General features: G+C 37.9%; 3 protein-coding genes across 3 annotated transcripts; 1 reads left to right on the forward strand and 2 right to left on the reverse strand.

Annotated features, from left to right (window-relative positions):
• Nucleotides 1-1,147: 1,147 nt before the first annotated feature.
• slx1b (SLX1 homolog B, structure-specific endonuclease subunit) lies at nt 1,148-3,688 on the reverse strand. The gene is made up of 5 exons (XM_055156108.1): nt 3,287-3,688; nt 3,165-3,216; nt 2,120-2,437; nt 1,643-1,858; nt 1,148-1,564 (listed from the first exon to the last, which is right to left on the reverse strand). The coding sequence occupies exons 1-5, from the start codon at nt 3,457-3,459 to the stop codon at nt 1,535-1,537; spliced, it is 789 nt and encodes a 262-aa protein (XP_055012083.1). The 5' UTR covers nt 3,460-3,688; the 3' UTR covers nt 1,148-1,534.
• A 348-nt stretch (nt 3,689-4,036) lies between these two features.
• zgc:112271 (uncharacterized protein LOC553698 homolog) lies at nt 4,037-5,768 on the forward strand. Its single transcript, XM_020936510.2, has 3 exons — nt 4,037-4,339; nt 5,395-5,492; nt 5,577-5,768. Exons 1-3 carry the CDS (start codon nt 4,277-4,279, stop codon nt 5,674-5,676), a joined length of 261 nt encoding a protein of 86 aa, XP_020792169.1. The 5' UTR covers nt 4,037-4,276; the 3' UTR covers nt 5,677-5,768.
• Nucleotides 5,769-7,711: 1,943 nt separating this feature from the next.
• LOC110170723 (protein C-ets-1-like) lies at nt 7,712-13,497 on the reverse strand. The gene is made up of 10 exons (XM_020936415.2): nt 13,430-13,497; nt 13,117-13,166; nt 12,881-13,005; nt 12,359-12,478; nt 12,089-12,292; nt 11,777-11,845; nt 11,541-11,711; nt 11,239-11,469; nt 11,039-11,157; nt 7,712-10,744 (listed from the first exon to the last, which is right to left on the reverse strand). Exons 3-10 carry the CDS (start codon nt 12,915-12,917, stop codon nt 10,532-10,534), a joined length of 1,164 nt encoding a protein of 387 aa, XP_020792074.2. The 5' UTR covers nt 12,918-13,005; nt 13,117-13,166; nt 13,430-13,497; the 3' UTR covers nt 7,712-10,531.
• Between the last annotated feature and the right edge of the window lie 592 nt (nt 13,498-14,089).

Raw genomic sequence — 14,089 nt, forward strand, 5'->3', positions numbered from 1 at the left:
TTATTTCCACTATGAATGTACAAGTGACAGATACTTCGTGCTATCCATCAGTTATGATGTGATTTTTTTTTTAATCATTTTTGAGATCTAACATAATCAAATAAAGTGTATTATTTCTGACTACATATTCTCAGAACATATTTACAGTCTTTCCCAGTGCACAGCTAACTGCAAAGGCATGAGAGAGCGAGAGAAATGAGAGGGAGGGGGAGATGAGACGGAAGGAGAAAATTCTGAAAGTAGCACGTGAAATCTGTGCGAACAGCGCATCTGTGACGCACAACGTCCACTGCACACATGGCAGGTAAATACCACAGACCGTATATGGTAAAATCGCTGTCACAAATCGACCCATAGAAATCTGGCCAGAGTAAAACATGAGTAAGCATGAATAAGCATGAATAACCATGATGCTTGCAATAACGCAGGGTCAGCTGAGGACGTAAAATTGTGTTTTTGCAGAAGCGGCTCTTGTGGAGGCGGACACGGCACTGTCCGACAGTCCTCTCATGTCTTTGTCCTTCCAGACGAACGAGCAAAGAAAGCTCAAGTTTCTGGAGGGAGAGCCCAAGGCCTTGGGGGTGGGTCTGTCTTTTCTCTGTTATTGTGTTACTTTACACGAATAACAGTTTTGTCCCTGCCAATGTCCAGATCACCCAAACATGCGTGAGCCTCTTCCACACGAGCCTTATTTGCCACTAGTCTAGACAGCGATGATCTGTTGCCAGCTTACTATATTTCATCGCTTTTTGTAGGTACGATCAGTAGCCTTCAGCTCGGATTGGAAATTATCTATTAAAATTCACAAGAATTAGTTATACATTTTACTCCTCTGCCCCTTTATACCATGCTGAAACTAAATTAATGTTTTTGCAGATTTGTATTACAGGATGTGTGGCCATAGCAGCAAAAAATCTCCATTTTCCCACGGTAACTTTGTAAAATTAACAAGTCACAACCTCTGGTGTACTCGTATGACAAGTATGACTAGAAATATGAATATGAATAAACAAAAAGCCATTGGCAAAGAGGGTTGGTATGCAAACTTAAGTGTCAACTCGAACATACTGTAAAATATTAATACATATTTTCTTTATACTTTATATTGTATCAATAAACTTATTTTTAATAAATCATCAAAGCAGAGTAACTTTTGTTTCAGAACCATGATTTAATCAACTTTTACACTTGAAAACAGGTTAAATAAGAAAGAGTTTTGTGAGCCTTGTTAATGACTGGTCCTTATCTCTGACATAGACTAAAAGCATTTACACAAAGACATAAAAAGATTTTTTTTACGACATAAATAGTCATCCATTTCTACTACACTGGTTTGGATGTAGTTTTAGGATTTGTTTTTTGGAATAAAGATATAAATGCATAATTTTATTACAAATATAAATACTGAAAGCATATATTTTACATATTCACATTTTCTGCTTCACTCATGAAGCAGAAAATGTTGTTAAAATAGAATTACATTACACGATTCTTTACAATTCAAGTGGTTGTAGGTTCATATTGCTCCTCTTCATTATATCTGCAGCTCATCTGCCCAGTGACTCTGTGAGAGAACAGAAAATATTCTACTATACCATTTTTCAAGCTCAACAAAATCAAATGATTAAAAACTGTGTCATACCTGTGATGAGGGGGCCGCGATTTCCTCCAGGTCTCCAAAGCAGCCATGTTTGTGACGGATGAGGCTTCCCCACAGCACTGTGGTATGACACACAGGACACTGCCCCTCCACAGGCAGCAGCTGAGCAGGCTCAGACTTCAGGAAGGATTTGGCCAGGCAGCTCATGTGGCTTTTCATTGTGCACGATGGTTGAAAACAGCTCAGCTTCTCTGACCCCTAAGGAAAGATTTATTTACTTGTATTGCATTCATTTTGGAGATAGGGTCAATAATTAAAAAATGTCTGTAGATAAAAGAGCCTTTCCACATTGTTACATTTCTATCGTTAAGCTCAGATTCAGAATATCAACTCTATTTAAAATTTTCAAAATTACTGATATCTGGTAGGACTGCATCTGCTTATCTTTACTGATACAACAGATTATTATAACAGCATCACAACACCTAACCCCCTGTCCAGCCACAGTGAGATGTTTACCCTAACAATTCGTCCACAGAGAGAACACCAGGACACCTCCTCCTGCTCCTCTCCAGAAGGCAGCATAGGCTTCTTCTTGGCCCGCACGCAGCCAAAAGCAATGGGGATGTGCAGAGGAGGCTGTAGGCTAGGCTCGAAGTCCATCCTGTACTCCTGTTTGAGCCAGCGAGCAGTGAGGGGCAGGCGGTTCCACGGTGACACCCGCAGCATGTTGGACAACACACGCCAATGGAACTCCAGACTCGACTCTTTCTTAGAGCGTCTGGTCACATGGGTCAGCCGCCGAGAGGAGTGTGGATGCTGCCAGGCCCACTCAAACTGACAGAGAAAGACAAGATGAAGTGGATAAAGGAAATGCTTTTGTACTTTGTTTCATAAAAATCTACTTTAAAGAGTGTATGTAACTCTCTAGAAGTGACAAACTGACAATCTGATCTCCATCATCGACACTCCTGCTCACCCACTGCACCAGACTATAGAGAGACAGAGGAGCTCATTCTCCAACAGGCTCCTACTGCTCCACTCAAACAGTGAGAGACACAGGACTACAACTGTTCAACAACTCACCCTTATGTAACAGATAATACTCCCTACAACTGTACAGCAAGTCACCCTTATTTAACAGAAAACCCTATGTCCTGTCAGTCATCAGATCACTGTTGCACTGTCTTGCTGTGATGTGTTGTATAAAGCTGTGATTTTCTATTTTATCACTTATCTATTTTATTCCGTCTTGTATATGCACATTTATATAATTATGTCTTATTTGACACCTCTCTTGCTATCTTTTTTTTATTACTTATTTAGAATTGATTATTACCATTTATATTTTTGCTCTTTGTTATAATATTATATTGTGATGCTACTGTGTCCAAATAATTTCCCTTGTGGATCAATAAAGTTTGTCTAAGTCGAGACTAAGTCTCTCTAGTCTAAGTAAGTATTTTAAGTATGACTATTGTAAGAGAACACGACTGCTCTCTGAAAATAAATGTCGATTAAATAGTTGCAATAACTGTAGGTTAATTATACTGCTCAGACTTACTCTCAGTGCAGCAATATCAGAAGGAAAGCCATGAATGATGAGAACCATTTCCCTACAAACACAACAGCCATTAAACCAAATATAAAAGTGTTGAAACAAATGCAGATTCATATGATCCTTGCCATGGGCCTCGTCCGCTGGTCCTCTTGGCGCCCCCTCGGTGTCTCCCCGCGTTGTGTTGCCCAATCCTCCTCTCGGGGTTCACGGTGAAGCCGATGTAGATTCGCCCTTTGAATTTAGGGTTGGTGCAGTACAGCATGTAAACACCATAAAAGCTCTCTACTTCAACTACCATTGTTCACCACTAGCATTCATTCACAAATCTTACATTTTACATAAGTTTGTTGAGGAATGTGCTCCTTTTATATCCAACTAAAAAAACTAATCTAAACCCTAAATCCATACCCGATCTACCTTCCGCTAATTACAAGAAAAACATTTTACAAAGCGAGATTCGTTGTTAAATTCATTGTTTGATAGGATCAGATCAGCATATGAAAGGACCACAGGATGTAAACAAATACATTTTAGTAGCCCCTTTCTATGCCTGAAAGATAATACCTCTTGATTTAACGTTCTTCTACGAATAATGGCAACAGTTATTAATATTATCTTGTCTAAATATCAACAGTTACATATGTATGGCCTGAAGTAAAGTTTTTTGCCAGAAATGTACGTTTACTTAAAAAAAATAACATTTATAATTAGGCATTCTTTAAGGGCATCTCCCGGTGTGATTCGCTCCTTCAAACAAATAAAGCTCGCCTTTTTTGCTTTCTCCTGTACGGGATTGGTGGACAATTTCAGTGCAGCTTAGTGATTGGACATTTTACCTGTCATTTTAAAGGCTAGTTCGCCCTATTTCTGTAAATAATATTTATTATCAGCTAGTTTTCTATATTTATCCTATGATATTTTTTTTCTTTTACACTGCCCCGTTGTTTTAAACTCTGTAGGTTTGTATGTCTACGGGAAATTATTATATTTTCTGCTGACTGCACTCCAATCAAACGCTTCCGGGGTGCACTTGCCATGAGACTAGCACGAAAAATATCTCCAAATCTACTCCTCTAGGAACTTTAAAATATTAGTACCGTTTAGTTTAAGCTGAAATGGCCATAACAGCGGATCACATTCGAGACAAACTGGTCAAGGAGCTCGCGGCAGTGCATGTGGTATGTTTTACTGTAGCACTTGAGCACTTAACTTTCATTTATTCCCCTAAATTAAAGCAAGAGAATGAATCATAATGCCAACAAAGTGCTCCTAAACTTGGCATATAATATAATTAAGGTGACCAGGTTTTCAAAGTCAAAAAACTGGGACTCCTTCGGTTTGTGGTGGTTGGTAATAATACAATTGTTAAACGAGTGCGTAATTAAGGAAAGAAACTTCTGCACTCGACCCATTCATGACTAACTCAGGATTAACATGTGTCAGTATAGTCACATTTTGTTTGTGTTTGGTAATTTTTAAGCATGCTTTTCTGTACTTTACCTAAGCAAATGACAATTAATGCCTCTCTTTACTACTGGCATAGGGTAACCAGATGTCCCTGTTAACCCGGGACAGTCCCAGTTTTGAGCCCGGTGTCCCCCTGACCCACAGATGTATCCAAAACCAGTGATTTGTCCCAGTTTTATATAAGAAATGTCCCAGGTGTCCCTATTTTTGACCAATTTGATCCCTGCCAACAGTTAAGAGAGGCATACGTTGTAATTTGTCTAGGTAAAATACAAAAAAAAGCTGCTTAAACATGACTAAAACACAAAGAAACGTGACTATACTGACTCACATTAGTCATGAATGGGCTGAGTGCAGAACAGCTTTCCTTAATTACACACTTGTTTCATTTTATTATTACCAATCACCTAAAAAACGGGGATGTCCCAGTTATTTATGCTGAAATTCTGGTCACCCTAGGTATTGCAGGTATCAAATTGGTCAAAAATAGGAAAAACCTGGGACATTTCTTGTATAAAATTGGATCAAATCAATGGTTTTGGATAAATTTGCTGGGACAGGGGACACAGAGCTCAAAACTGGGACTGTGCTGGGATGTCCGGTCACCCTACATATAACACAAAATGTCTTTATCCAATATACATGATCGAATGTTTGTGTAAATGTATCCAAAAACGTGCTCAGATAATAAACTGTCCATTTTCCATTTAGTAAGCCTGTCAAAATATGTTAACAAAGTGAATTTAATCAACTCTTTTGTTTCCAGGATGTTGAGGACACATCCCCTAACAGATGTGCTGCCAGCTACAAAGTCCTTATTGTTTCACCCCAGTTTGAGGGCAAGCCGCTGTTACAGAGACACAGGTATTATGGACACAGAACTTCATATAGATGTCATATTGTAAACGCTTAATAACAAAGGACTTAAGTTATATTTAATTTTTGCAGGATGGTCAACACGTGCCTTGCAGAGGAGCTCAAAGAAATCCACGCGTTTGAGCAGAAGACCCTAACGCCAGAACAATGGGAAAAACAGAAATCACAATGACAATGTAGAGCCTTAAAGTTACTCAATGAATTACTCCTCTCTTAACTCGTTTGTTACTTTGACAGATAAACTTATTCCACTTCTTTGACCCATATGATGTGTATGTCTGTTCTTTTTTTATTCTTAAAGTTTGTCTAAGTCTTGAAGATGTTTTGTGTAATGTTTCTGGTGGAGGGGCTTTTGAATTTATCTGTTTGAATTTATTTGTTTGGAGGATAAGCCCCTCACCACCTTCCTTTTGTCCATGGAGATGTTATTGCTTTCCCGGTATGGTATTACATCTTTCTATCTTCATGGAGACCAAACCAGACCAAGTTACAGGTCAGATCTGCGGAAAGGCGACCCCACTCACAATCAGAATCCCTGTTTTTGTAGCTATAAAACCGTCTCTAATTTCATAAATGTAAAGAAGAGCTGTTTAACATCATACTGTGGAACATAGAGCATAGAAACAAGCAGGTGACAGACCCCCAGCCAGAAAGTTACACATTGCACCTCTAAGTTTATAGATCCACAAGGGAAATTATTTGGATACAGTAGCTCACACATCACAATATATTATAATGACAAAAAGAAACAATATAAACACTAATAAATTCAAAATAAGGAGCAAAAAATATCAAGAAACTAGTGTCAATAAAACACAATATACTTTTCCTACAATTCTTTTATGTCAACTAATCTTTTCAACATTTAGATTAAAAATTAGCCCAATATTATTTTCAGGTTCAATAGATTTTATATGAAAGGTACAAAGACTTGATGTATACTCTTAAGTCCATACCACATCTGTTGTCGCTAAAAGAAAATGTCCATTAAGGGCCGACCTACCATCTTGTGGATTATTCTCGGAGTGACACATTTCAGCCATGCTCATTGCTCACTGAACTTGCTGCTGTTTTTGCCACAGTTTGTCATTCACCTTTAACAGTACATTTACATGACCAGTAAAACTCAGTAACTAGAATAATCCGATAACCCGATGTTTACATGCACAAAAGAAACCTGAGCATTAAATCTTGTGACGTGTCAGTGATCAAATATTGACTGGATTATTCAATTAAATGTAGAATTTTAAGACTATAAATTGCAATTAATTTTAAATAACTTAATCTCACATCAGATCTGTTTACATGATATTTCAATAATCCTTTAGAAAACTCCAGAAATCAGATAATATATTATTTTTGGTGCACACAGGTTAACACAGATTCCAGCCTCTTTGTTTAGTGTGAGTAATTATTTCCAATAATGAGGCCATTTACAAATTAGATTGTACTGACACTTTAAACTTTTCTTGACAATAAACCACTTATTTAACAAATCTCACACGTAATTTAAAGAAAATGTGCTTGCAATAACAGTTTTTCTATACCACAAGGTCAAGTAAACGAAACCAATATTTGGGAGAAAAAAACCCTCAACTCATTCATGACTTACATACACGAGTTAGTATAGTCGCATTTTCTTTGTGTTTTGGTCATTTTTAAGCAGCTTTTCTGTATTTTACCTAAAAAGATGACAATTAATGCCGCTATTTACTGCTGGCAGGGATCAAATAGGGACACCTGGGACATTTCTTGTATAAAACTGGGACAAATCACTGGACACAGGGCTCAAAACTGGGACTGTCCCGGGTAAATAGGGATGTCTGGTTACCTTACATATATACACAAAATGTTTTTATCCAATATACACAACAGAATGTTTGTGTACATGTATCTAGAAAAGTACTCAAACAATGAACTGTCCATTTTCCATTTAGTGAGCCTGTTAAAATAGGTTAACAAAGTGAATGGATGTTTTACTAACTTTTAATCAACTCTCGTTTCCAATAATGAGGCCACTTACAAATTAGATTGTATTAGATTAGATTGTATTGACATCTGAAACTTTTCCTTGAGAATAAACCATTTATTTAACAAATCTCACACATAATTTAAACAAAATGTGCTTGCAGTAACAGTTTTTCTTTACCAAAAGGTCAAGTTAAGTAAATGAAACCAATATTTAGGAAAGAAAAAAAGAGGAAGCGTTAAAAGACCACATGGAACTTTCCAAACAGGCAATGCAAATGCTGAGCTCTGCAGAGAATTTATACCATACATATCTGACCAAACAAGCAGACATTAGGCAAGCATTTTACGTTGTTAGGACAACCAAGCACACAATATTGAAAATAAATCAGTTACAATTATTTCACTACTTACTGATTTCATTTGCATATTCTTTACACATAAATGACTAAACTGTGTGGTGTAAGATACAGCAAACAAGAATCAGATTTCACATGGTCAGTGGATGTGTTAGAGGTTTAGAGTGGGGATTATTTCCACCACTTACCCCTGTGGACCCCTAATGGAGCAGCCGGCAAGGGGCGCGATGTGAATACAACTGTGTAAGAAAGGTGTTTTCAAGTGTTTTAAAGTACTTCAGCGACAAATGTGGCACTGATTCAAATACAGACATTATCAGCCCTGTCACGATGATACAATTTTTGCTACAGAGAAATACTGCAATAAATTATAATGTTGAAAATACTTTATGGTAGTGACACAAAGCAAGGTAATGCCAATAAACCCATTTTGCACATAAATAAACAGTTTAATTAATATAAAAAGCTTGGGCTGCAAACAATAAATTGCAGAATGAATGAAGGAGAGGTTAGAGGTTATTTATTTTAATCTACCCAGAGGCGGTGCTACCATTAGGCAAAAGTAGGCAGCTGCCTTGGGGCCCCAAACCTGGAGGAGCCACCAACCCCAAACCTGGAGGCCTCAGAGCAATTTGATTTTCTCTCAACATGACATTAAATGAGAGTAGTTTACTTTTCAACAATAATCATAAGAAAAATTATAAAAAATCATATGTAGTGGATGTAAAGAAAAATGTAGTTGTTCTAGCAAAAAAAAAAAAAAAAAAAAACAACTTTCAGTTCTGGTTTTCTAGTAGGCTATATTAATGAGACATGTTTCCAATCCACCATAATTCAAATAAATAGAGATGTGCAGCATGTCTCAAGAACAATGGGGGAAAACAGACAGTAAACATATTTAAAACAAAAACAACCTAAACCAAAAAAAAAAAAAAAAAAAAAAAAAAAGTGTTATAGTGAGAGCTCCAAACTCAAGTTCGCCTAGAGCCCCCAAATTGCTAATTCCGCCCCTGTCTCTACCACTCAAATCTGACTTTATTACATATAAATGTCAAAAATCTCACCATGACTGTACCCACGATAAATACTGAGCCCAAAATATACAGTTCCAGCATTGAACAATAAGTTGACATAGTGTCAGGCCTTAATAAATTGATAACAGGGGGTATCAGTTTAGCTTTTTTTTTTTTTTTTTTTTTTAGTTAATGGAAATCATCATAAACATAGAGTCTTTATAATTATATAATTATATAATCTTCAAACAGTCCATTTTGATAGGAGTAGCAATAAGTGATATTTTTACCCCAAAAGCTGTATTCAGTTCTGTAACATTATTCAAATAAGGATTGCGGAGGTTCAAGTACAAAAGAAGGTAGAGGTAGATTTGCTCTGGTAACTATACATTTAAAAGAAAGAATATATTATAGTATTACTACCTCTGTGAATAAGTTTTGGAGGTAGGACCTTAAATATCAGTGATAAGGTGCAGTTGGTTTGTATATTTAAGTTTGTGTTAAGTCTCTTTTAGTACTTCAAACTAAAAGATTCGTATTTTTGTATTTTTCCACACCAAATCTCTGAATGCCCCCACCCGACCATCTCAGATTTGACTGAAAAAATTCTAGGAGGTTCACGCACTTTCCAATAAGAAAAGTCCCAACTCCTTATAGTGTTAGAATTAAAAAATATTTTGTCAGCTCCCCCGAGTTTTTCGAGGAGCCACTTTCAGATTGCTGTATCTAAAAAACTATTTAAGGTTGGTCCTTCAAATTTTCAAGGGTTAAAATTTGGCACATGTGCTTGTAGAATCTGGACTTTTACACATGTGCTTTTGGTTTATCACAGATTTCTCGGGGCTTGAATTTGCTCGAAAATTCTCCTTTTCAAATCTGAGAGCATCTTTGAAGGACTGTGGAAAGTGCAATTTCAAAGACAGAGGTTTGAAATTGAACATACACCTTCCCCCACACAGGCTGTCTACTTTGTATTTTTAAACTGACCCTCTGTGATGAACGCTCTAGAAAATATTAAGTGTTAAAAATGGAAAAAAAATAAATGTGGTGCCATCTTTACCATGTTATACTAAAAAAATGACAACACCCACCAACATAAAATGGACTGTTTTAGAATGACTAGATGTCTGTTTTTGTAACGGTGTTCTGTCTTATTTTCACAATTAAATTTTTGAAAATGTGGTGTATTTTAGTCGCCAAAGCAAAACCCACCACATCATCCAAGAGCACAATATGAGGTCAGATTGAAATTAGCACTGTCATTTTGACCAGCTGACCCTGGTCCACACAGTCTGAGTACACCACCAGTGTTAAATTAGGTGTCTTTATATTACTGTATGAAGTCGAGCGGGAAAGCTGAGAGTAAACAGATCAATTGGGTTCCATTACCAACAACAGCTGCTTTTGTGGTCTAAAACCCTCATGGCAGGGAATCTCTAAGACCACCTGAGTACTCACTGCAGTATACCCCCACTTAAAGGGAGCCCATCCATGTTAAGTGCATCTGTAAATAGGGTCAAACAACCTGCATGGAGTATAAAATTTGTTTAGTTGTGTCCATTTTAGCTCCTTAATTATTCACTGGTCTCCTCTGCCATCCAAATTTGGCGTGTGACCCATAATTCAAATCAACTAATATCTAATAGTATTACATCGTCAGTACAACAATAAACTTCAGAAGCGACTTTTAGCGACTCTTGGAGCTGATGTCCAACATGGCGTGCAGCTCTCCGGGCTCGTATCCCAGCAGCCCCTGCAGGTTGCACACAAACCTGTAGACGTAGCGTTTGCCGGCCGTCTTGCGGATAATGTTCTTGTCGTAGTAGTAGCGCAGGCCCCGACTCAGCTTTTCATAATTCATCTTAGGCTTGTTCTTCCTCCTGCCCCACAGCAAAGCCACCTGCAAGAACATACACGCTAGAGATAGACGAAAAAGAGCTGTAGGTACAAGTAATTACAAATGTGTTTCAGTGGGAAAGGAGAATATAAATCTTCTGTTGATTACACTCGATACACTATACCATAGAAATCTGATAACTCATAATCAGATAAGCCAAAAATGTAGTTGTATTGCTGTGTTGCGTCATGCATAGGTTTATAAAAGGAGTTTAAAAGTAACTATAGCATTTAGAAGACAAAGTACAGGGAATTTTAAATGAACTTTCTTTGACTTGTAATATAAAAATACTTCTACCTCATCTGGGTCTGTCAGCTTGAACTCCCATCCATCTCCAGTCCAGCTAATACAGGACTGACAAGTGCGGTCGGTCAGAAGCTCCAGAAGAAACTGCCACAGCTGAATGGGGCCGCTCCCTACATGTACAAAAAACCTGTTTCAAATCTGTATGTCTATAATCGTTCAACTATCTACAGATTTACAGCTTTATGACCCACCTGTGTATCCTGCGAGAATAGCAGCAGGGATGACTGCTCGGCCCAGGTCTGTCTTGTTGCCCATGTATTCTTTGAAACTCCTGTGTGGCTGGAAAACATTAAACATTTGCTCGAATACTGTTTCCTCCTCAATGGACTCGTCTGACTCGTGCAGCTGACCCGACCAAGACAGAGGGCCCACAACAATGTCGTCCACATCACACGGAGCAGCCTCTTCTGACTCCACATTTACTGTAAAACGTTTAAATTAATCAAAAACACACTAAGTAATTTATTTGAGAGTAATTTCTTTCATGTTTCACCTGTTGTTTCTATCACAGTTTGGAGCTGCGCAGTCATCATCTCTCTCTTGACCATCTGATTGTCTTGTGAGGAGATACTGACAGGATCCAGTGTGTGCAGTTCAGAAAACTCCAGTGGACAGTACTGGACCTGGAACGATTTGTGCGGCCGCTCATAGTCACAGTAGTTTTCTGTCAAGAACAAACAACATTTGCATAGGATTCCAGTTAAGAGGCAAACAAATAGACCATATTACCTTTGTTGGTTGACGTTTGGCAGTAAATGACTGCGCTGGGATATGATGAAGAGCTCTCATATTCATTTTCTGGAAAAATAAAATAATTTATTTACAAAATACAACTTATAATTGTCAACACTCAACCAGAAGTTTAAAGTCACAAATGTTTTCTAAAATATAATTTAAACATAAACTCTTTTTTTACACAGTCACAGAAGTTACATAGAGCAAGTAAAAAAGGCACTTATAACTCTAAAATAAAAATAATTAACCTATAATACAACACAAAACAAGTGAACTTTTTGGCATTACAATGACAGTGATTTGTACCCTTCCTCATAGAGTCCAGGTGCTCCCACAGGATCTCCCCGGTGTTGCAGTCCAACGTGAGGCTGAGGAAAGTGTCCCGCTCCAGCGCACAGAGCTCCGGCCCCCCCAGCGCCCGCAGCTCTGCCCCCACACACGGCAGGGCAAACTCGGCCTGGCACCAGTCCAGCCAGTGGTTCACCTCCCACTCAGACCACAGCATGGGGTCTACAAACACAATCACCACATCTGTCTGTGTCTCATATGCTTGTATATGTTAAGATAAGTCAGTACCTTGTGGGAGCTGCAGCTTGAGTCGCTCCTGGTTAAAGCCGGCAAAACTGGCCCGCACCGCCTGGCTCAGGACCTCTTTACTGGTGGGGGTGAGGGGTGGTACCTCCAAAGGGTCCAGCTCTGAAAATACACACACAGACATGTCATTGCTATTTGTACAATTTCTTAAAAATATGAAATACTGAAATTAAAAACTTATTAACAAACTTATTTCAGCACTGCTTGTCAATGGAATAGGCCCATCAATCAAATGTCACCCATATTAAAATTATGAAAATTCTATTTTGTAATTTTAACAATTAATTTGGATATTTACACAAATTTCTAAGTAAAGATATACACTACATAAATTGTAATGAATTGAAATTCTTACTTGCTCCCCCTGATAATAAATAGTAGCATTACCTACAGTAACAATACAATACATATACAATAAATGTAATATTTCATATTTATAAAATAATATACATGTGGTTGAATTAATTTTCTTAAATTTTTAGTGGTTAGGCGTGCTGGTCTTACCGTACAGAGGGCATTCCATCCCGGTCACCAGGAGCATAAGGTGGTCCACAGTGACAGGGTCCAGGGAAGCCCCCAGCTCTAATACAGGAGGAGGGGCAGGCCACCTTTGGACACCTGTCAATCATCTGCAGGTGGGAGGGACGAGCCAGTGTTGGGCCAAATTTTGGGTCAAAGAAAACTCACAATACTGTGTGCATTGATGGACATGTGGGACCTAAAACTCAAAGTGGACTTACAACATGAATCAGTTTTTACGATACAGTGACACGATCATACGAGGCCAGTGCTGAAATGCAACAAGTATTTACATTTGTAGGGATTAACAAACGAAATCAAGACAATCAATCAACAGGCACATTCTAACCAAACCAAAGCTCAACAGAAATCTAGGGCGCAACTTCACCTTGATCTAAGATTAGAACGGAAGCTTCTTGGCCAATAAGGAGTCGCCTGGTGTTTAAAACTAGTCTCTGTGGAGATTTTCAGACAATTATGTAACCTCATAACCTTATCATGGCCAAATGGTCAGAGTAAATAATAAGATCTTACTGAGAAAGGCAGTGATTTTGTTGGTATTATTTCATTTACAGTGTGGCCTTCCACACCATTAAGCTAACAGACCCAATTTTAGTTTCGCTTTACATTTAGGCCTCGTGTTCATGGGCCTAGTTTTTTTTTTTTTTTTTTACCAAAATTTGTATATGTAGATTTTTTTTCACTCACACACTCACACAGCTTAGAGCCATGGGTCTGTTTTTTAGAGAACTTATTTTTTTGTCTACTCAAAATGACAGTTCAGGTTTCGTTTTGTTTCTTGCGATGACAAAACAATAAACATTGACAGTGCATTGGCGCCCTCTGCTGGCCGTAAGCGCGCAACCTTTTCACTGGTGCCCACTCCCACTTTACTTAGAATAAAAAGTAAACCTAATTCAGGCCTGAACTGGAAACAGAATATATGGAATTGGACCTAAACTAGAAAATATAAAAACTTGCCAATACTACTAATTAAGGGATGTAATAATAACCGAAACATCGTGATATTGTATCATCAAAGTTCTCACAGTAATATCGTGGACCATCACAATATATTGAATTACAAGTCTCTTTGCTTAAATTAAGAGTTATGGTGCAGCAATAGCTAAAAAGACTGAGGGAACTACATAGACCATGATCCTTTGTTCCATTTCAGTGCAGACTACATGAAGA

Source organism: Boleophthalmus pectinirostris, unplaced genomic scaffold (assembly GCF_026225935.1).
Source record: "Boleophthalmus pectinirostris isolate CB_2022bp ecotype Guang Dong unplaced genomic scaffold, ASM2622593v1 HiC_scaffold_20, whole genome shotgun sequence".
NCBI classification, from domain to species: domain Eukaryota; kingdom Metazoa; phylum Chordata; class Actinopteri; order Gobiiformes; family Gobiidae; genus Boleophthalmus; species Boleophthalmus pectinirostris.

Bases quoted from the DNA above. Each gene is read 5' to 3' on its own strand.
- slx1b (XM_055156108.1), bottom strand. From the start codon at position 3,459: ATGGTAGTTGAAGTAGAGAGCTTTTATGGTGTTTACATGCTGTACTGC. The intron at 1,859-2,119 runs GTAAACATCTCA...ATCTTTCCTTAG, and splicing joins TCTGTGGACGAATTGTTAGG to GGGTCAGAGAAGCTGAGCTG. The intron at 1,565-1,642 runs GTATGACACAGT...GTTCTCTCACAG, and splicing joins TCGCGGCCCCCTCATCACAG to AGTCACTGGGCAGATGAGCT.
- zgc:112271 (XM_020936510.2), top strand. From the start codon at position 4,277: ATGGCCATAACAGCGGATCACATTCGAGACAAACTGGTCAAGGAGCTC. The intron at 4,340-5,394 runs GTATGTTTTACT...TTTTGTTTCCAG, and splicing joins AGCTCGCGGCAGTGCATGTG to GATGTTGAGGACACATCCCC. The intron at 5,493-5,576 runs GTATTATGGACA...TAATTTTTGCAG, and splicing joins CCGCTGTTACAGAGACACAG to GATGGTCAACACGTGCCTTG.
- LOC110170723 (XM_020936415.2), bottom strand. From the start codon at position 12,917: ATGCTCCTGGTGACCGGGATGGAATGCCCTCTGTACG. The intron at 11,846-12,088 runs GTACAAATCACT...TTATTTTTCCAG, and splicing joins CCTGGACTCTATGAGGAAGG to AAAATGAATATGAGAGCTCT. The intron at 11,158-11,238 runs GTGGGTCATAAA...TTGTACATGTAG, and splicing joins TATTCTCGCAGGATACACAG to GGAGCGGCCCCATTCAGCTG.